The 23,154-nt window shown below is 34.9% G+C and overlaps 1 protein-coding gene and 1 long non-coding RNA gene across 11 annotated transcripts in view; one reads left to right on the forward strand and one right to left on the reverse strand.

Annotated features, from left to right (window-relative positions):
* Positions 1-23,154, reverse strand: part of KANSL1L (KAT8 regulatory NSL complex subunit 1 like) — a 138,467-nt gene that overhangs the window by 3,090 nt on the left and 112,223 nt on the right. For 7 of the 9 annotated variants that reach the window (XM_023220043.2, XM_023220057.2, XM_023220051.2 and 4 more), the window contains exons 7-12: positions 18,219-18,381; positions 14,745-14,852; positions 6,070-6,198; positions 4,029-4,147; positions 3,111-3,235; positions 1,531-1,585 (exon numbers count right to left, since the gene is read on the reverse strand). In XM_023220043.2, coding sequence (XP_023075811.1) covers positions 1,531-1,585; positions 3,111-3,235; positions 4,029-4,147; positions 6,070-6,198; positions 14,745-14,852; positions 18,219-18,381 — 699 coding nt within the window. The remainder of the gene's footprint in view (positions 1-1,530; positions 1,586-3,110; positions 3,236-4,028; positions 4,148-6,069; positions 6,199-14,744; positions 14,853-18,218; positions 18,382-23,154) is intronic. The other 2 variants (XM_023220076.2, XM_023220069.1) reach the window with 1 other exon arrangement.
* On the forward strand, positions 41-9,928 carry LOC111547983. Of its 2 annotated transcripts, none has more exons than XR_002733288.2 (3): positions 41-3,116; positions 6,116-6,156; positions 6,820-9,928. It is a non-coding gene; the product is annotated as an uncharacterized LOC111547983 (long non-coding RNA). The 2 variants fall into 2 exon arrangements; XR_002733290.2 differs by having other exon boundaries at positions 41-3,096.

The raw sequence follows: 23,154 nt of genomic DNA on the forward strand, positions 1-23,154 counted from the left end.
ATCACAGCTACTTGGGAGGCTGAGGCAGAGAATTGCTTGAACCCAGAAGGCGGATGTTGCAGTGAGCCAAGATCGTGCCACTGCACTCCAGCCTGGGTGACAGGGTGAGACGCTGGTCCCAAAAAAGAAATACAAGATCGAGTTTCAAGGTTTCAAAGAATTTCTCATGTAGAAAACAGTAGGAAGCAAACTAAAATGCTATCTCTGTAAGTTGAGAGAACAAATGTTATCAGATGAACTTCAAATTCCTATAAAAGGGGAGTCAAAAATGTTTTAAAATTATTTTATTATTGTTATTTTTAGACACGGGTCTCTGTTGCCCAGGCTGTAGTGAGTGCAGTCGTGCAATCATAGCTCACTGCAGCCTCGAACTTCTGGGCTCAAGCGATCCTCCCACCTCAAAAAACTTAAAAATACTTGTTTACTATTGGTTCATATTTGAAGACTTCGGTAGACTACAAATGAGTTCATAGTGCTTTCCATTTGCCATAGCTTAGTACCAGTAGTCTTATTGTTCATTCAAGAGCTTTTATGGATTGTGGAGGACACACTATTATTCTGAGATGTTAATATCAAAGAAAAGCATAAAACTAGCTTAAATCAGAATTAATTTAATGAATGACTTATCTAGGTTTCGAACCTGGCATACTACCTTGGTTATGGTATTTAAGAATTTGGGTTTCTTGGCTGGGATCATTGAGAAATGAGGAAGAATACATTAGAAGAGGAAAGGGCATTAAAAGGTAAATTTTGGTAGTTGAAAAACATGACCACTGGACATAGAAAGATTGTTAAGTGTCTTCAACAGTGTCTTCTAGAGACCATCACTTTGGAATTAGTTTGGTTATAAAGTATTTTTCCCTATAATCTTATCTTGATAAAATTTTATCCGTACATATTCACAACCCCTTACCTGCAATTCCAAAATCCAAAAATCTGCAAAAACAAATTTTTCAGAATTCATTTGGTGACATAGCCTGATCTGTAATGATGTGAGGCTATTTTTAGTGTTTATCCAACTCAATTATGAATATTTCACTACAGAAACATTAATGTCTGTTTCCTCTTACACCCTAGACTCTACAGGTATTACATGACGTATATACCATGTTACTTTTTTAAAGTCCAAAATTTTCCAAACTGAAGAGCAATTGGCCCTAAGATTCTGAAAATGGCATTTAAACTTTAAAATAATGAGTGAGACTAATCTCATGCAGAAAAATATAATACTGACAATGAATGTGGATATTCATGTAAATTCAGTATCTCAAAAACTCATAAACAAATGCTACTTTTTTTTTTTTGGCTTTTTAAATTATTGTGTATTTGTGTATAATGCTGGTAGTCAAATTTGTACAAAACATTTTTCGAATATTCTTTTAAAAGAACTTCCTTTTCATAAGTGAAAAGAAAAAAAAAATCAGTGTAAGTTAAAGGGTTTCTATATTCCTTTAGTTCCCTGAATATCAAAGTAAGCAGGTTTCATTACACATAATGTATAATTATCCCATTAAATGAAAGGCAGCTTACCTCTTCTTCACCTAAATTATATTCATCCAAAGGCTGAAGAACAACCATCCTCCAGCTGTTGAAGATAAAAACCAATTTTAAACAGCTTTTATTTATCTAAATGTGGCAATTTTATACTCTAAGCACAGCTAAATGTATTAGTATTTTCTTTCCTTGGCACTTCCATGGTTCAAATTGTTGTATTTTAATAATTCATTTTTTTAAAAGAAAATATTTGTATTATTGAGTAAAGGATAAAAGAGAAAATGAGACTTGCTTGCCTTTTGGCTTTATGGTGAATAGTCTGTTCTGTATAGCTGCATTTTATACATAATAATTATGTACTGACTGAAGTTAGTGGTATGTTGATAAACCTGGCCTGGCCAAAAAGTAACAGAAGGAAAAAAAACCTGGTTTGTATGTTTGCCAGTTTCTTTGGTGTGAAAACACCTACCATAGCCCCTTTTGAGTCATCAGTAGTTTAATAACTGGCTCACAGAAGTCTTCTATATTTAACCATCTACTCAGCCGGCTAGCTCCAGCCTACCATTGCAAGTTGAAATATATTTTTGCTATAGAACATCATAGCCACAAATGTTATTCATTACTTATGCAACAAGTATCCACAGATTATAGGAGTTCTCATGGTAGAACTCTTATAGAATATTAGAGTTCTTGATACCTCAAGGTAATTATGAATAAAAGAAATTATGAAATTAGAATAGAGATGTATAACAATTAATTGAAATTGTCACTCACCTGTCTCTGTTTGCAACCTTTTCTGTCTCTACTTTCTGGTGTCATATTCTTTCTTTCATATTCTTTCATATACTTTCTGGTGTCATTCTTAAGAAACTGCACTCATCATTTCTAAAAAGTTGGGCTAACTTTACTGCCAGTAGGGAGCAGATCTGCATATGGCATTCAGGGACCTCCACAATCTGGACCTAACTTTGTTTCTAGCCTCCCATTATCAACCTGCACAAAACAGTATCTGGCTAAACCTTACACACTTGTCCTGTGCCTTTGTTGTGGTATCGCTATGTAAATACCCTCTCCACGTTCCCATTCCTTCATGGGTGACTTCCCAGACCTTCCCACTCATCTTTTGAATGTGTTTATTGCTGACTTGGCAATACATCACAGTTTTTTTGTTTTTGTTTTTTTTTTTTTGGTCACAGGTATTACTGTCTTACAGTGTGAATACCCCATGAAAAGGCAGAACTCTTTGCAACTTATGTCACACCTGTATCTTTAAGGGCAAGGATTATTTGTTGCTATAGCTTTTATGTCACTAAAGTGCCTTTTAGTGTCATATACATAGTAGATAACTAAATGACATTGAATAATAAAGACTAAGAATGCTAAAGTAGTCTGGGAATTCCCAAATCTTAATAAAAACTCAGAAATAAACTGTGATACTATATAACTTTTTCTAAAGGCATGAGTAATTTTTTTTTTCTCATCGTTTCCCCTCCATGGCTATGAAAGAACTGGGAGAAGGATCCTCCTTTAATTAAAATTCGAACTTCACTTTGAAAATTTAAGTTTATTAAGGAAGGAAGGAAGAAGGAAAAATATGAAGATGTGAGTATACGTACCTTGGAGTAAGTATTTCCTTATATTGGAGTTTCTCTAATTTAGCTGGGGCTACTAATGACATGGGAATCACAATGTTATCTATGTCATAAGAGCTCTCACTTCTCAATCTCCGTCGTGCAGTATTCTGCAAAGCAGGATTACAGTAGATTTGTAGTACTGTCTAGTTACTTGTAATGATACCCTCCTTTCATCAGTTATATAAATATGGCAGTACACGTTACATAATTTTTGTAAATACATTGTTATAAAGTCTAAAACATGTTAAGAAAACCAAGTAAGAAAATATTTCTGTATTTTGTAAATCAGAACAATCTCTTGGTAGACGTGTAATGTATTTATGTGTGCAAGCATACAAGCTTATTTTTACGACCATAAAAAAAATGTCTTAAATGCAAAACTCTTTATCAGAAAAGACTAACATACATCACCCTAAATGTCAATGAAATGATCAGTAACCCACTTTTTATTAGGAAAGGCAGTGAAAAATTTTTGGTCAGCCCTTCAGTATACTCTTCATTTATGCATTCCTGGTTCCTGAGCTTCAGACTGTTCATTTCTAAACACTCCCAGCTTTTGACCTCTCTGTACCCTGGCCAGAGAACCATAAAAGCAGGATAAGAACAAGACAAGTCCTGAATTCTCATTAGTAAGATTTTATTTAGCTTCATAAGGAATAGAGATGATCATGATAATCCAAATTTTTAACACATAAAAAGAAGCTATAACCAAATATTAATGAACTTTTAGCTTCATAGTTGTATAAATCAAATTTATTTTCTAACAAGATAGTTATAAATGTCTGTTAATATGTGCTAGTAAATAAGGCTGTTATAGATTAGCAAAATATAAATTATTTTCAAAATCAGGTGTTTTTATTTTTAAAGCAATTTTAGAGTTCAACATAGAGAAAAACCTACTCGTGATGATGAATTCTGGATTCTTGATAAAACGTTGACATTAGAAACAGCTGTAAAATTGCTATGGGATCCTGATTCTGTGTGTTGAAAATCAGATTCTTCAAGTTTAATTCTTTCTCCTGCCATGGAAAGAGCCATTGAATATCACACATTAAACATGACTAATAGGTATAATTAGAATTACTTTCCTAATTAGATGACAGGTGATTCCTTGTTTTTTGTTTTTGTTTTGTTTTTTTAATTCGTGTATTAGAAAACAAAAAAGGAAAAGAAAAAAGAGAAGTCTTACAGTCATGCCATAAGTTATCTCCATTTTCTGGGGTTTTGGCAGTTTTTATCCAATATATTTCATATTATTCCCTGAATAATCCTTCATCTCATCCCTTTATTCTTGTTTCCTGTGACTCCTATTTGTGGTTGAACCACCAGAACTATCTTAGTTTTCTTATCTAGTCTCATTTTTCATATTTGACTTTTTATTCTAGTTTCTGTGAGGTGTCTGTCCTTGGTCTTCTGAACACTCTTAATTTTTTGAAAAAATTCTATTAAAATACATATTTCCAACAGTACTTGTTCTCTAGTACTCTTTTTTTAAATAGCATCCTGTTCTTGTTTCGTAGATGAAATTTCTCATTTCTCTCAGGATACTGATTAGAAGTTTACTTCTATTAGTATTTTCTGTATTTCTTCCAAGTTCCTTTTTTTCCCTGTTTTGGTTCCCTGTTGTGTGTGTGTGTACAGTAAATATATGTATGTATGCATTTACTTATTGCCCTTATTTTAGTACAGATCTTTTAAAATGAGAATATTTTCCTGTATAATATAAAATCTAATACCCAGTCCATATTTACATTTCTCCATTTGTTAACAAACGTCCTTTATAGCTAGTTTCTTCAGATAAGGATCTACATGTTAAAATTGGCCATTGTCTCCTAGGTTTCTTATAGTCCAGAATAAATCATTTTTCATTACATTGACTTGACAGGCTGGACCAGATGTCCTATCCTTTTGGAATTATCTAGTTATTTCTGTGTAGTATGACATTTCTTTGTTTTATTCCTGTATGTACATCAAACTTGAAGTTAGAGCTAAAGTATCAGTCAGTTTAAGAGAAACATTTTATACCTTAGGTAATGTATACTTCATGTTGCATCTTATTAGATTTTTTTTTTAAAGCTTAGTTATGTTTTGTTATGCATATATGAAAGTTGCCTCAAAAGCTAGGTGATCCTTGGTTGTTCTTAGAGTGAGACACTAAAGAGCGTAATGAAACCAGCTCTGAACATGTGTGGGAATGTGTTTACTTTTTGCTACACTGTAGCTGATCAGATAGTTACCAGGTAGTGACTAGGTAGGTCTTTTATCGTGGGATATCTGAAGACACCAGAGATAAACAGATTAAATCCATTCTGTATAATTAGTACATCTTGGGTGTAATTAGTTTCTAATTTATCTTGCCAGTTAATTTTTATTTTTTTATCATTTGCAATTAACTGTGGCAACTATCTTGTCCCAAATCTCCAAAATAAATCCCTTTGTATTACTAGAAGAGTTCTAGTTTCCAAAGGTATCTCTTGATCATCTTGGAACTCTACAGGCTCGTAAGGAGAACTGAACAAGGTAGTTTAGCATTTCACTTGAGGCTTGTTCACTTTCTCAAAATCCTGAGGAATCTGCAGTGCATCAACATCTCCACAGTAGGTACCATAAATGGTTAACAGTTTCTGTAAGGCAACTTTACACTAGCCTATTTTGAGCCTAGAACACAACTTTGAAGATTAAATCCCATCCAAGGAGTGACTGGTAGAAGACAACTAGGCAGGGAAATAGGAGGGAAATAATTGCCATAAAGTGGGTAGATACCAGTCCACAAATAATTCTAAATTAACTACGAATATGCTCTTTCATGTTTGTAGAGTCATAGATGTTTTATGTAATTAGTGGCTGTTCTGGATTATAAACTCCCATGAGACAGGTTATTTTAAAATCAGAATTTTTTATTTTTAACATCACTACTGCTTATATCCTCACTTTAACCTACCTAATGCTGTTTCACTCAAATGTCTTTTCTTTCTTCCCTGTAACAGTTGGGCAGAAGATTCTGACCTTACTTCGGGCTTACATATAGGTGAATATCCATTTCTCCATTGATTCAGAGAAGTACTATGTACTAAAACAAATGAAAAGGAAATTTTAGGTTTTAGTTCCTTAACACAGTGAACATGTTAATCTGTTTTTATTTGTAACTGCAGAATTTTAAGATACCATTTCAAAATTACAGATAAATATAACCTTAAATACCAAGACAGACAACTCCAACTAAAAACATCCCCAGGAATTTCCAGTTTCTTGTATTTTCTTCATTTTTTTCAGGGGAATGAAAAGGAAAGATGATCTGTTCTCAAAGTCTTCCAAATTACAGAAACTTTATAGAATGAGGATTGGCTCAGATACATAAATCCTGGCGATCGTCAGAATCTTTAAGTTCTTGCTTACCCTAAATCTGGAAATCATTTGGGACCAAGTAAGATTCAACATGGTCAGACTAGACTGTGCGAGCAAGAACCTGAATCATTTAACATCTCTGATGCCTTAGTTGCATCATCTGTAAAATAGGAATAATAGCGACCTTGGGTTTATAATGATCACTTGAGTTTATTCCTGTAGCAGTAAGTAAAAGCATCTGACGTGATAAGTGTTCAGTCAATGTTAGCGTTACCATGATTGTATATCTGAACCCCCTTATTTCCAGCCTTGGTCTAATAACCAAATTGGCTTCCTTTTTTGAAAGGTTTGGAGATGTGGAAAGGAGTGGAAAAAGAAATATGTAAGCTGAAGTGCCAAACTCACACTATTGAAATAAAAGGGCATGGCCTACCAGCTGACAAGGAGCGTCTGGTTTCAAGATGGCAAATGACCCTAAATATGATAGACAAATACTTTTTACATAGGTATATGCACAGATATGCACATATAAATCCATATTTGCAAGCAAAAAGTGGAACTTCTAAGGCAGAATTTCTGAGGAATCTCTGAAAGACTAATACTATATGGAATTTGAAGAGGAAACCCAGAGCAGAAGCACAGAGTGAAGTACTGCCACAAAGAGGTGCGATGCCACCAAAGGTGGTCTAGACTCACAAGAAAGGAAAATTGGAAGCAGGACAACTATCTAGATATTGACTGCACATGTCAATATCTCAGTCAGACGAACAAAATCAGCTTTAGGCAGATAAATGAATGGTTGGAGAGATAAGGCAATGCCAAAGTGCCCCGCTTTGAAATGTCTGGCCCATCCCCAAATTAGTGTGAAAATTTCAAATGTAGTATAAATTCCCTTCCCATCAGAAGTGTCCCATAAACAGCAGTGGTAGAACAGTTTTAACTGAGTATCATAGCTTCAATGATGAGTATAGAAAACTCCAAAAATCTGAATACCGACACTAAATCAAAAAACAGGTACAAACCACAAGTGGAAGAACCATCTCAAGAAATAATGGAGCATTCATGGAATACATATTAGCAACTCAATTTCAACAGTTAATATTGCCAACAGAAACAGGTAAGAGTCCCTCTGGAGAAGTGTCAGAAATAGAAAATGTAATTGTTCAAATGTTAAAATCATCACTAGGCTAAGTAACAATCAAAATCAAGCTGAAAATCAAAATCAAGGTCTGGAAGAGGAATTCCATATCTTGATGGAATAGAGTGATAGAAAATATGGAGGGAAAAAGACCAGAATGGGGTAACAGATGAGACTAGAGAGAATGAAAAGGAGGGAATAGTTGAAGAAAGGATTATTAAAGTGTTTTCCAGAATCAATATTACACCCTAAGATTTCAACGATGCACCTGAATGTCAAACAGCAAATGAAAGTTAAATCGTAAGTGCATGCATCACAGATGATGATACCCTGAAAGTTATTAATACAAGAAAACAGCATGGCAGGAGTAATCTAAACTTACTAAAATGGTAACTAGAATTGTGAGAGGTGGATTTTAAAATGTATATGTTAAAATGTATGTAGGTATTAAAAGTGTCCATTCTTTTAATAACATTTTGCTGTAGCATTTAAGCAAACTGTAGACAATTAACGTTTCTCTTATTTTCTACAAGCAGTTCTCCACTCTTCTGAAAACATCAAACTTTGTGAGGGAATCTTAACTTTCACAGAAGTTGATTTTTAAATTAAATTGTATTCAAATGTTTTCTTCACATTTATCATTTTCCTTCTAATTCATTATTGTCTTGTAAGATTTTCATGGACCCTTGAAACAGTAGGAAATGTATGACAATTCTACACATCCTCTTCACCTGTTCTATTGATAAACCTCCCAGCCTTTCAGTTCTTGCTCTCCCAATCCTCTCTTGGGGTTCATCCTAAGATCACACTTTGATAGCATTTCTCATATATCGTGTCTTTACTTCCTTCCCTTTTATTCATCCAACAACTTTACAGAGATCCAACTACATGGCAAGCACTATTCTAAACCCTAGGTAAGCAAAACTAGGATTTGTAGCAGCCCTTGTAGTTTACAGGTGTTATTTCAAGGAATGCAATCGTAACGTGATAGAAAAATATGCATTTCAGTTGTGAAACTACATGATGTTACTGAGAATGTATAAGAGTACTAGTAAGAGCTCTGGGAAAGGCTTCCCCAGATGAAGTCATAGATTTTAAATATGAACAGAAATAGCTGATAGCTAGGGGAAGGAGGAGAATAGCATGTGCAGTGGCCCAAGGGAGCAGGACAAATTTGGGAACTGAACAGCTATGTAGTGTAGAGTAAGGAAGCATGGTGAGAAAGAATCATGAGGGAGGGGCCAGTCTATGTAGATAGGGCTTTAAGGTGTTAAGAATACTCCTTCTCGAATGTTTTAACGGGATGGTGTGGGGAGCAGGTGTGACATTAGATTTGCATTTTGAAGAGATCACTGCCTACAGTGATTAAAGGGGAAACACGGATTAAAAGTCTATTTCAGAAGTATAGATAAGAGATCATGGTGGACTGTGAGAGCAGTCGAAGGCAAGAAAGGAAACATCATATTGACAACTTGGCAATTGGTTTAGACAGGAGGAAGTGTAGGCGACAAAAACTGAGCTTTATGTTTCTGGCTGGCTTGTGTGGGTTATGGTGCTATTGTTCCTCCTCTTCCATCTATCTGAGACATAATTTCAGAATTACAGAGAACTTGAAATAGAACAAATTTCTGTATACCCTTTCCTGAAATCCCCCAAATGTTAACATCGTATCACATTTGCTTTACCTCCTCCTTTCAGACCACAAATGAAATTTAGTTGCTGACATGATGCCCCTTTAGCCCTAAAAACATCAATGCATTTCTGAAAACAAAGGACATTTTCTTATGTAGCCATGCAGTTCAGTGCCATTAGCTAATCTATAGACTTTATTCAGATTTCACCAATATCTCTCTAATGTTACTTGCAGATAATTTCAACTATTCATTGCAGATGGCATTGCAGTTGTCAGATCTCATTAAGGTCTTATTATATCTGAAACAGTTCCACTGTCTTCCATAACTTTCATAACTTTGAATATTTTGATAAGTATAAACTCTTAAATTGGTTTTGTCTCGTACTCCTCATGATTAAACTAGTCATCATTCACTCTTCATCCCACTACAGTTTGGCTTTTCTCTGCTTGTTGCCTGAAATCAGCAATTCCATTGTAAACTGCCAAATCTAATGGACCATACAGGATAAATCCAAGCAAAGATCTGTCTACTGCCTTCACGCAATTTGCTCTACCGGAATGCCAAGTTATTTATAGATATTTGTTGTTTGTTTTGAGATGAAGTCTTGCTCTGTTGCCCAGGCCGGAGTGCAATGGTGCCATCTCAGCTCACTGCACCTCCGTCTCCTGAGTTCAAGTGATTCTCATGCCTCAGCCTCCCAAGTAGCTGGGACCACAGGCGTGCACCACCACCCTTGGCTAGTCTTTGTATTTTTAGTACAGATGGGGTTTCACTATGTTGCCCAGGCTGGTCTTAAACTCCTGATCTCAGGTGATCCATCCGCCTCAGCCTCCCAAAGTGGTAGGATTACAGGCATGAGCCACTGCACTTGTCCTTATTTATAGATATTTGAATATATCATACTGTGTCATTTCTCCATGACAAGACATATGTTTGTTTTTGTTCTTTAAAGACTTGTTACTCAGTATGGGCCAACAGCATCTGAATCACTTGGGACCTCGTTAGAAATGCAGAATTTCAGGTCCCATTCCAGATTTATTAAATCAGAATCTGCATTCTAACAATATCCCCAAAGTAACTTGTTTACATTTTTAAAGTTTGAAAAGCACTAATCGGGAACACTTCATCCTTCTTTCTCTGTAAATTCCAATTCAGTAGTTGAAGCTGCACTTGGCATCACCGTCTTTCTAGAGTTCCTCTCCTTGCCCATTTCTCATCTCCCTTAACTTCTCTTTTTCTGCCTTCTAAGCGGAGTTACATACTCCTTCTTATTTATATCTTACATAATTTCTTTTTAAGATAGAGTCTCACTCTGTCACCCAAGCTGGAGTGCAGTGGTGTGATCATTGCTCATTGCAGCCTCGAGTTCCTGGGCTCAAGCAATCCTGCCTTAGCCTCCTAAGTCACTGGTACCACAGGCATGCACCACCATGCCTGCCTAATTTTTATATTTTTTGTAGACAGGGTTTTGCCATGTTGCCCAGGCTGGTCTTGAACTCCTGGGCTCAAGCAATCCCCCTACCTCAGCCTCCCAAAGTGCTGGGATTACAAGCATGAGCCACCACACTCAGCCTTCAAATGTGTTTATCCCCATTATACTATATAACAGTTATTTGTGTCTTCCTCCATTACAATTTTGACTTCCTATAATTCACCTTTGATTCTTCAGCACTTAATAGTCTGCCTGGCACTAAGTGCTTAGTAAATGCTGAACTCTAATCACTAGCAGCAAAAGAAAAATTAATGACCAGCTATTTAAGACAGATATATAGGATGAAATTTCTCATTACATTATTCATGCATTCCCCTTAATTGTGTGCCTAAGACGTTTAACTGCCTTATTTTTTGTTCTTTATTTTTTTTAGAAACAGGGTCTCATTTTGTCACCCATCCTGGGGTGCAGTGGTGTAATTATGGCTCAGTGGGAGCCTCAACCTCCCAGGCTTGAGTCATCCTCCTGCCTCAGCCTCCCAAGTAGCTAGGACCACAGGGGCACACCACCATGCCCAGCTAATTTTTGTATTTTTTGTGGAGATGGGGTTTCACTATATTTCCCAGGCTGGTCTTGAACTCTGGGCCCAAGTGATCCTCCTGCCTCAGCCTCCCTAACTGCTGGGATTACAGGTGTGGGCCACCGTGCCCGACCTGCCTTATTTTTTTAAATCAAATAGTAGAACAACATTAAAAGGAACATAATTAATCTCTAATAGCATATATTTTCATATTTGAATACTCTTTCAGTCAATAATACATGTTTTATATTTCATATGTATATCAAATATGAAATCATAATTTTAAATGTATACTTATATTTTTATCACTCTTATTTTTTCAGATGGCTGTATAACATTCCTCTGATTAGAAACAATGTTCTTTAGCTATTTCCTAGCTGTTGACCATGATACTTACCATCATAATGATAATGCTATTAAAGACATTCTTAAAATAATCATCTTCATGGATACATTTTTTTCCCTTTTGAAAAAATCTAGTCTTAGGACAAATTCCAGCAAGTGAACTCGCATCATTAAAAGGTAACTGCACATATTACTTATATTTTTCTGTATTTTAGGCTTTTTCCCCTTAGCATAGATAATTGTTTTTCATCCTTGGTGCCTTCATCTTTTTTCTCTTTAATTTTTGCTGTGGAAAAATTTCAGATAAACACAAAAGGAAACTAGAATAATGAACTCCTATATACCTATCCTTCAGTCTCAGCAGTGAACAACTTACAACGAATCTTGTTTCATCTCTCCCACCAACATTTTTGCTAGAGTATTCAAAAGCAAATCCCAGACATATCTTTTCATCTATATATATGTTAGTGTGAATCTCTAACAAACTGAAAAAGTGCATCTGGGTTTATGTAACCACAGTGCATTATTACAAGTAGCAAAATTAACAATAATTCATTAATATCTAACAGCTGGTCCGTGTTCAAATTTCTCGTTTCAAAAATTATGTGTGTGTATATAAACAGCAGGTTTATTGAAATCAATCTCAGTAAGGTCCACACATTGCATTTGGTTGATACAAGAATAAATATTTCTACATGGCTATAATTGTACCAGACACAGAAGTAAAATATTTTCATCCTTTTATATCACAACATTCTTTGATGAGTATGTTTCCATCCTTATATGAACGTTTAAGATATTTTTTAAGGCTGTATATTCCACTGTAGTATATTTAACCATATCCCTATTGTGCTCTTCAAGTTGTCGCTAACTTTTCATTATCACAAAAACATGAGAAGATGAATATAGTTGTGAATAAAGGTTTCATATTTAGGATTAGACTAGATTCTTGGAAATGGAATAATTGGGTCAGAATATAGGGTTAACAGTCAGTAAACATTTATGGGGAAGAGGTGCAAAAGTAAACAAGGGAGTTTTTAAGCCACACTGAACTTATAAAAAAATACATAGTTTAAAGGCCTTGTAATGCATTTCACAGAGCTCCCCAAAAGGCTTGTATCAATTCTTAATATCCAAGATATTTGAGGGCGCTATTTTTACTACAGTTGTGCCAAACTTGATGATTATGTTTAAAATCATTAATGTTACAGGCAAAAGTAGTAAACTTTCGCATAGTGTCTGACTATAAGCTCAGTTAATATTATTATTTTCATTATCATCAAGTACACTTTTTCTTGTTATTCTTTTAAGACATTCATTTTTAACACTGAACGTTTTAATCCATCTGAAATGTATTTTAATGTCCATCCAACTTAAATTTGTTTTAATGCACTTTGTGAGTTAGTGATCTTTTTAATTCTTCCAAAGAGTCATTATTTAATGCCTTTGATTACAAAGGAAACTTGGTTATATAGAGCATAGCTCCAAGCCAGACTGCTTGGGTTTGAATTCTGGCTCTTCTATTACTCAACTGTAATTTAGGGAAGATTAGTCAAGGAGAATAATAATACCTACATCACAGAGTTATACAGACTTAAATAAGCAATATAAAGCCCTTCAACCAGTGCTGACATATAAATGATGCTTCATAAGAATTTGTTGTTGTTGTCATCATTATTTATTGACTAAGTCATTTTTTCAACATAGTAGGAAATACCAACTTCTGTCTCTAGATTTTTTGTAAGCTCCCTTGATCTGCCTTCTATCAGAACCATGTTTTCATGATTATAACTTCATAGTCCTGCTATTAATCTTCTAAAAATTTAATTGGCTATTCAACATTTTCTGTCTGAGATAAAATTCAGAATAACTTTGTTCCAATAATACCTCTGATTCTGATTAGGATTATATTCTACTTGTAGATTAATTTGGGGAAAATTGACAACTTCAGTTATGATACTGTCTTCTGACAGGAAGAGGATATTTCTCTCCATCTAGGAATGTCCTCATGTTTCTCACTAAACTTTTGAAGTAGTCCTCATGTAGGTACTTGTTAAGTTTGATGAAAAATACTTTATATTTTCATTGTCAATATGTCTAACATACTTTATTCCTTTACATAGGCTATCTAGTTACTATTGGTACTTATAAAAGCTGTTGATTTTTATAAATTTATTTTATAATAAGACCCCAGTTCTAACAGGTATTCGTTTGACTTGCGTTTTTGAGGTAGATTATTTCATATAGAAATAATTTATATTAAATTTATAAGACTTTTCTGATGTTTAGATTTTAACTTTGTGGATAATCAAAATAATGTTGTTTTCTTTCTTCTTCTAATTGATTCCAAGCATAGAATTCACCCACATTCACAGAACTCATAAACATTTCGTTATAATTTCGTTATAATTACAAGTTTTATTTTGTAGTTTTAACGTTTTAAGTACAAGTCTTGGAATTAACTAGAAATTATTCTGATTAATAGCATTAAATGAGTATGTAAAAGAATTCTACTGAGAAAGACTAACAGTAATATTTTCTCCATGAGAAATGTTATTGGTTCTCTACTTTCCCACTGATATACAATTCTTCCCCGATACATAATCAACTATAGAGTTTACTTCATTGATGTATTTTCTTAAATAGGAGCAAAATAGAATCTACATTATTATAGATTTTTGTTATGTTTCCATTTGTGGGTTGGCTAGATTTTCTCTAAACTTTTATAGTAATTCCTTTTATATTTTCCCCCGTTTAGTCTTCCCGTTGTGCTTTAGAATTATTTTAAGTTAAACAAATTCTATGAGAACTTCAAGTTATATTACATTAATCATATGAACTATTAGGAAGAATTTATATCTTTATTGATCTTACCATACAGAAATACTGTTTCTCCATATTTATTTAAATTTTTATCATATTTATCAGTAATAGTTCATAATTATCATTCCATAGATATTGCACATTTTATGTTAAGATTGTTCTTGTATTTTATGTGTACATGATTTGTAAAAAGTGAGTATTAAAAATTAAGGATTTTCATTTATTCTTTTGTTAAATTTTATTTCCTTAGAATGCAAAAATAGTAAGTATAAAGACATAAAAAGGCATATAAAGTACAAGAACTGTAAATGTGACATACCAGGTGATGGAGATATGATATATTCATCTACAAATTTATTTTCAGCAAGATTGCCTTTTATTTCAGTCCTTTTTAACAGTGTTTCAAAGTGAAAATGAAGAGGCACATCTGGAAAAATAAAGTATAAAAGGTATTTTCAATATACCTCTCTTTGTAATACTAGGATTACAGATTGTAACATTAAAATTGCTTTCTTTCTGCAAATAGGACATAAGCTTAAGAAAATAAGCAAAAGTTTGAAATGTAACAACTATCAGAATTGACAAAATACTCTTTCCAAGCATGTTGGTAGCAGTATTTTAGAAATTACTGGTTAGGTGCACTTAACCAACAAATTAAAAAGGTAACAGAGAAACAACTTCATGAACTTCCTGAAATAGTACATAAGATGAACAGTACTTCTAAATATTAATAAATACTATTCACAGATGAATGGAAACAAATATACCCAAGAAGTCTTTAAGAAAACCTACACCCGCTAAATCCATTCCCATCCCATCCCTACAAACTTTGCATTTGAAATAATGAAATTTCCGAAAAATTACATACTTTTAACTTCTTGGGAGAAAACCACTATAAGTCAGATGCAACCTTTTATGAAAACATCAAAGTTCACATTCCCTTATTTTACTATATTATATATCACAATGAATCTACTTTTATAAAGATTAAAACCTGTTGACAACCTAGTTTTGTTTCTAAATAGAGGCTTGGAGACTTTCAATTCACTATGTTTGTATTCTGTAGCCTCACAACCAAAGAGGAGTTAAGCAATGTAGTAGTTATGCTTCACATTTACTAAAGGTTTTTTCTTTCAACCAAGAATGAAAAAACAAAATCATCTTAAAAAGTATTTATTAAGAGACACTTAACTTTTCCTTGAGAACATATTTTATAACTCAGTTAATAATGAAAATTTGGCTATTGAAAGAAGGTACTGTAAGGAAACTAATTTGAATACATAAATGAACACAGACCCAGGAAGGGCCTGGATTTTTTAATTTGTTTTATTCTTGAGACAGGTGCTGGCTCTGTTGCCCAGGCTGGAGTGCGGTAGCATGATTCTGGCCCACTACATTCTCAACCTCCTGGGCTCAAGCAGTCCTCCCACCTCAGCCTCTCAAGTAGCTGAGACTACGGGTGCACACCTCCATGCCTGGCTAATTTAAAAAATTTTTTTTCTTTAGAGACAAAGTCTTACTGTGTTCCCCAGTCTGGTCTTGAATTCTTGAGCTCAAGCAATCCTCCCACCTCAGCCTCCCAAAGGGTTGGGATTACAGGCATGAACCACTGTGCCCACCTGGCTGGGTCTGGATTTTAAACAAAAAAATTCTCTCTTCTTCAAATGATGTATCTTAGTGGCAGATCCATACTCAAGTGTGGAAAAATATGCAAAACAAAAATTAGTTCATGAGTATCTTCATGGAATTTGTTCCTCAAGGGACAGATGTAAGATGAGTTTGAATCTTGGTATTATGATCATATGAAAATTAGGTGACAAAAGGAAAATGGGAATAAAAATTAAATATTCTCCTTTAAAATGCTCCTTAAACATTTCAGGATTCTGATATTTTCCAATTACCTAAACATAAGTTTGTTGCATTTGTTTCTCCAAAGCAATATTACAAGGAGAGTATCACCAATTCTACCACTGTTCTTTGTGATTTGTGCGAAAACATCATCTAACAAGAAAAGGTCGTTGTTCCGTCTATATTCCTTTCTTAATACCCACACGTGACCTGTCAGCTTTTGTAAAAATATTTCATTGCCTTTTATTGTACTTATTAGTTTACCTTTCAGTTGTTTTAAACTGGAATGCAAGTACCTTGAGGGATTTATTTGTATTTATACTCCTAGCATTTATTTAGTACTTACATATAGTAGGCATTGAGATTTTTATTGAATGTAAGAAGGAATGGATATAACGAAATAGTAGATAAACAATCTGATCTTATTAGAGGGGGCATAAGAGTCTTAGGATAAAGAGTATTTATACCAGCTCTCAGGGTTATGTCATCACAGAAATATATTTGCTAATAAGAAAACAGGCAGTAAAGCAATGGTGAGGAGTTTGGTTCTGGAGAATGACTACCTCAAATCCTGGCTCATCATTTATTAGCCAGGTAATCTTGGATGAGTAATATCATGAAGCTTAGTTTTCTCATATGTAAGATGAGCAGAACAAAGATATCTATTCTCATGGAGTTGTGAGAATTAAACAAGAAAATGTAATGTGCTTAATATATACACGGCTCAGTATGTGCTGTTATTATTGTTATATGGATTATTTCATCATATTATTAAGGTTTCCTTAAATATAGAATAAAATAGTTCTTCTTAGAAACTTAAATCAAGGTAATGGTGTAGCTAAGAAGCCACTCTACTACTGATAAAAACTAAATTGAGATTCAGGGCAGGGGGACAGGTTCAAAACACAGAGCTTTACAAATAGGATCAGTCCCTTGATTTTGAGAATTTAAAAGACCATTAGAACTATAAGCAGAAAATGGAACAAAAGCCAAGTTGAGATATCCCCCAATAAAGAGAAGAACCTGAGATAACCAATGTGAGGGATATTTTCTTTCTGCCCTATATATTTACTTTAGTTCCAATATAGACAAGAGTGTAAAAGGTTCCACAAAAATCAAGAACTGAAAATTGAAAACCACCTAGAGTAATCCTAGCATTTTTGGGAGGTTGAGGTGGGAGGATCACTTGAGGCCAGAAGTTCAAGACCAGCCTGGGCAATATAGTGAGACCCCATCTCTACAAAAAAATTAAAAAATTAGCTGGTGTGGTGTCATGCACCCAAGTAGTTCCAGCTACTTGGGAGGCTGAGGTGGGAGGATTGCTTGAGCCCAGGAGGTCAAGGCTGCAGTGAGCCATGATCATACCACTGTACTCCAGCCTGGGTAACAGTAGCAAGACCCTGTCCCAAAATAAATAAATAAATAAACACTTTAGAGATGTAAGGATGTATAAGCCTCATTTACTCAGTTATAGAATACAGATACTCTTGAGGTTGACTATACTTATAGGTATGCAGTTTTCCCTCTGCATTGAGAAATTCAATGCAGATTATAAATGGAGAAATATTTTATGGCAGGGAAACCTCCATGTATAACAGTACGTTAGAAAAAGAACACTGATTTACCGTTACTCAGAAACATTTCAACAGCACAGCTGTGTTACCAATAAAATGCTCAAAATTTAACAAGAAAAAAACCTAGTAATTTCCCAAAGTAAATCAAGTTCGTTTAGAAGGAGTTAAAGAATCAACTTACACAGATAGAACATTAACAGTGCATGTGACTAGATTAATTCCTCTATAACAAATTTAGTTATCAAGGCATTGCTTAGTTCTAATATCTACTGAAAAAAATTGATAAGATTATATTAGATTCTCTGTATCTAGAGGATTAGATTTCAGTAGAGAAAATATCGTTACTTAGAAATTGTTACAAGGAGGCTTACCTGATGGCAATGATAGAACAGAATGGAAAGAGGAATCTAACTCTGATACATGGTCTCTTAATAGGTAAGACTCTGAATTGCGTTCATAGCTACTCCAAGTTGAAGCTGATTGCAGGCAAGGCATTTGGGTAGTGTTTAAAAATGTTTCTTTTGAAGGCAAAGTCTGCAAGGAAAAACCATATTAGAATATCATAGCGAAAGCATCCATAAATAATGGCATACCTCTACGTTTATTTAGGTTATCTTGAAATAAAATTTTCCAATTCTACGAAAGTTTTACAAATATTTTGCTAGATGTATTCCTAATTAACTTTAATATTTATTAATTCAATCATAAAAGGGATTTAAAAATACAATTAACTTTTATATATTGAAGTATTCTATAACTTTGCTATAAACTTTCTTTTTCTAATAATATATAGCTTCTTCTAGTCTTTGATTATCTAAACATACTAGCTGGAAATAACAGTGTAATTTGTTTTCTTTCGATCCTACTAGTTTTATTTTTAGGGAGTTCCAACCATGCTGGATGGGTTCACCAATTTAATAATGAATAAAAATGATCAAAGGAGATATCTGTGTTTTGTTCCTGATGGTAATGGGAATGCTTTTAATTTATCAGAATAAGAATGATATGAATTGCAGGGTTTTTTTTTTTTGTTTTTTTGTTTTTTTTTTTTTTTTGGTATGGTTATCAGAATATATTCCTAGCTTGCCAAAAGAACTTGAAAAAAATATGTTAATGTTGAATTTAATCATATGCTTTTTCTGAACCTAATAAAATGATAACATGAGTTTATTAAAGTGACAAATTACATTAACATTTTATTTTTTATTTTATTTTATTTTTTTGAGACAGAGTCTCGCTCTGTTGCTCAGACTAGAGTGCAGTGGCAGGATTTTGGCTCACTGCAACCTCTGCCTCCCGGGTTCAAGTGATTCTCCTGTCTCAGCCTCCTGAGTAGCTGGGATTACAGGCACACACCACCGTGCCCAGTTACTTTTTGTATTTTTAGTGGAGACAGGGCTTCACCAGTTGGCCAGGCTGGTCTCGAACTCCTGACCTCAAGTGATCCAGCCTGCCTCAGTCTCACAAAGTGCTGGGATTACAGGCATGAGTCACCCCACCCGGCCACATTAACCGAGTTTTAAAATGTCAAACCAAAGTAAGATTATTCTTGAAGAATCCTGCTAGGAGTTTATCAAGTTTGTTAACCTCTTCAAGGAGCCAGTAACTGGACTTGTTCACTTTCTATATTGTATGCATGTTTTATATTTCATTGATTCTTACTTTGCTTTAGGATTAATCAAATATTTTCTTAAATGTTTCCCATCTCTTAATTTTTATTCATTCTTTTACTTTATTTTAGTGGTTTCCATAGAGATTACAATGTGCATCCTTAGCCAGTTGGCTTTACAGTATAATACAAATTATTCCTTTTACCATTTCCCTGAAAATACTAGGACATTAGAACTCCATTTACTCTCCTGTTTTTGCATTATCATTGTTAGGCATTTTAATTCTACATATATTTATGACCCCACAATATACTGCTATTACTGTTTGTATCATCAACATTCATGCATACCACCCATATATTTATGTTGTCTCATTGCTTGTAGAGCCTTCGTACAATTCCCTACTTCCATGTGGGATCATATTCTCCCTGTGCTATTATCATACTATAGGTTTGCTTTCTCCGAATTCTCTCAGTTTTTACTTGTCTGAAACATTTGCATCTTACCATTTTTAATATGTTTGTGGATACAGAATTTTGGGTTGGCTTTTTTTTTTTTTCCCCAGTACTTTACGGATACTTTCATTCTTCTGGTTCTCATTATTTCTGGTGATTAGTTAGCTATAGGTTTTTTTATTGCCCCCATTTGAAAGTAATGTGCCTTTTTTGCTCTGGCTGCTTTTAATATTTTCTGTGTGTCTTTACTTTTTTAGCAGGCTTACCATAAGATTTCTGTCTTGGTCCATTCAGACTGCTATAACAAAATACCATAGACTAGGTAAATAATAGAAATTGACTTCTCACAGTTCTGGGGACTAAAAAGTATTAGATCAAAGTGCTGGCAGATTTAGTGTCTGACAAGGGTCTACTTTCTCACTGATAGATGGCTGTAACCTCACATGATGGAAGGAAGAGCTTTCTGGGGTTTCTTTTATAAGGGCACTAATTCCATTAATGACTTCATGACCTAATAACTTCCCAAAGGCCCTACCCAAATAACATCACATTGGAAATTAGGTTTCTACATATGAGTTTTGGGGGAGACACATTCAGTCTATAGCATTGCACCCAAGCCCCCCAAAATACACGTCCTTCTCACATGCGGAATATTTCATTCCATCCCAGCAGCCCAAAAATCTTAACTCATTCCAGCCTCAACTGAAAAATCCAAAGTCCAGAATCTCATCTAAATATCATCTAAATCAGATATGGGTGAGACTCAAGATATACAATTCATCCTGAGGCAGATTGCTTTCCAACTGTGAACCTCTAAAACCAACATGTTATGTGCTTCCAAAATACTATGGTGGGAAAGGCATAGGATAGACATTCCTATTCCAAAATAAAGGAATAGGAAAGAAGAAAGAAATGACAGGTTCTGAGCAAACCAACCCAACAGGGAAAATTCCATTAAACCTGAAGGTTCCAGAATAACCTTCTGCTTGATGCTCTGCCTTCCAGACTCAGTAGGCTATGGTCCCATCTCCACAGCTATTGGCTGGAGTCCCAAGTTTGTGGCTCTTCCAGGTGGTTATTCTGCGTCTGTCATTCAAGCTAACTTGGGGTCAGGGGCCTATGGCTCTCCTAGGCTAGAATCATGCACCAGTGGCTTTGCCATGCATAGCCTAAGCCATGGCTCCCTAAGTGTTGGCAGAGACTGTAGATGCCACCAAAATCTACCACCTGTGCCGCCTACAGGGTTGGCCATCACAGCCTACACTATACCAGGCCCACCAGAGCCACACTTTAGAGAAGCCAGTGGTGGGGAGCAGAACCCATAATGTAAGGTTCTAGTGGGCAGTGCATGCTGAGGTCTCAGGCTCCGGTGGCTCCTTAGTTGAAACTTCTTTGCCCCAAGGGATTTTGCACTCTGGTCCTATGCTAGGAGGGGCAGCCTCCATTATCTCTATATTGCCTTCAGGGTCATTCTTCTATTGTCTTCTGTTGTCTTGGAGAGTATCTCCTGGCTTCTGCAGAGAGGGCTGATCCATACTAATCTCTACCAAAAGGCCCCTTGGCCACACCCTTAGTGTTTTCTCCAAAGCTGGCTTTCTCTTTCTTTACGATATGAATAGGCTAAGACTTTTCCAGATCTTTAAGTTCTGCTTCCTTTTTGATTAACAATTCCTCTTGTAGTCATTTCTTCTGGCATTCTATCATCAGCGGTCAGAAGGAGGAACCAGGTCAGTCCTTCAGCAGTTTTCTAAGAGATTTTTTCAGCCAAATAACCAATTTCATTGCTTGCAATTTCTACCTTCCACAAAACACTAGAACATGAATACAATTTCGCCAAGCTCTTTGCCACTTTATAACAAGGATTACTTTTCTTCGAGTTTCCAGTAACATGTTCCTCATTTCTATCTGAGGTTTTATCTGAATGGCCTTAACATCCATATGTCTACCAACATTCTGTTCAGGATTATTTAGGCATTCTCTAAGAAGATGGAGGCTTTCTCCAAAAGGCTCCTCTTTTCTTTCTGAGCCCTCATTAGAATCACTTTTAAAGATCCGGTCACAACAATACGGGTGTTTCTAGCATGCACCTCGAAACTCTTCCAGCCTCTATCCATTACCCAGTTCCAAAGTTACTTCCACATTTTCAGGCATTCATTACAGCAGCACTCCCACTTCTCAGTACCAAAATCTGTGTTAGTCATGACTTTCCAGAAAAACAGAACTGAGAGAAAGAAAAAAATTTATGATAGGAATTGGCACATACAATTATGTAGGTCAAGAAGTCCCATCATCTGCCATCTGCAGGAAAACTGATAGTGCAACTCGGAATCGAAAAGCCTGAGAATCAGAGGAGCTAATGGTATAAATCCCAGTCTGAGTTCAAATGCCTGAAAATCAGGAGACCAACGACCAATCAAGTCCAAAGGCCTGAGAACCAGGAGTGCCAATGTCCAAGGGCAGGAGAAGATACACCAGCTCAAGCAGAGATGGCAAATTCAGCCTTTCTCCACCTTTTTGTTCTAATCATCCCCTCAATAGATTGAATCATGGTCACTTGCATTGATGAAGATAATCTTTATTTAGCCTAAAAATTCAAATGCTAATCTCCTCTGGAAACACCCTCACATACACACACAGAAATACTGTTTTACTACCTATCTGACCATCCCTTATCCCAGTCAAATTGACACATAAAATTAACCATCACATATGCCTTGATGTAATTTCCATGTATTTGTTCTCTTGGAGGTTCACAGAACTTCTTGAGTTTATGGGTAGATGACCTTTATTTGAGGGATGTTACTATTTTTCAAATGTTACTTCTGCCTTATTCTTTCTCCTTCTTTCTAGGCTCCAATAACATATATGGATTTTTTTTCATCTAGTCATACATTTCTCTATTTTTCTGTATTTTTTCTTTATCTCTGTGCTTCCATTTTAGTGTTTTCTATTAATTAGTCTTTCAGTACACTAATTTTATCTTCTGCTCCACCTAATTTGTAGTTAAATTTATCTGGTGAGGCATTAGTTCCTCATGTTGTATTTTCAGTTTGAGAATGTTTATATAATTCTCTTTTTAAAAAAGGATTCTAATTATCTGGTGAAATCATGTGTTTTCATCTACCTGTTCTCTATTTTTTTTTAACATATGAATTATATGAACACAATTTAGCCAAGCTCTTTACCACTTTATAACAAGGAGCACTTTTCCTCTAGTTTCCAATAACATGTTCCTCATTTCC

Source organism: Piliocolobus tephrosceles, chromosome 11 (assembly GCF_002776525.5).
Source record: "Piliocolobus tephrosceles isolate RC106 chromosome 11, ASM277652v3, whole genome shotgun sequence".
Classification (NCBI taxonomy): domain Eukaryota; kingdom Metazoa; phylum Chordata; class Mammalia; order Primates; family Cercopithecidae; genus Piliocolobus; species Piliocolobus tephrosceles.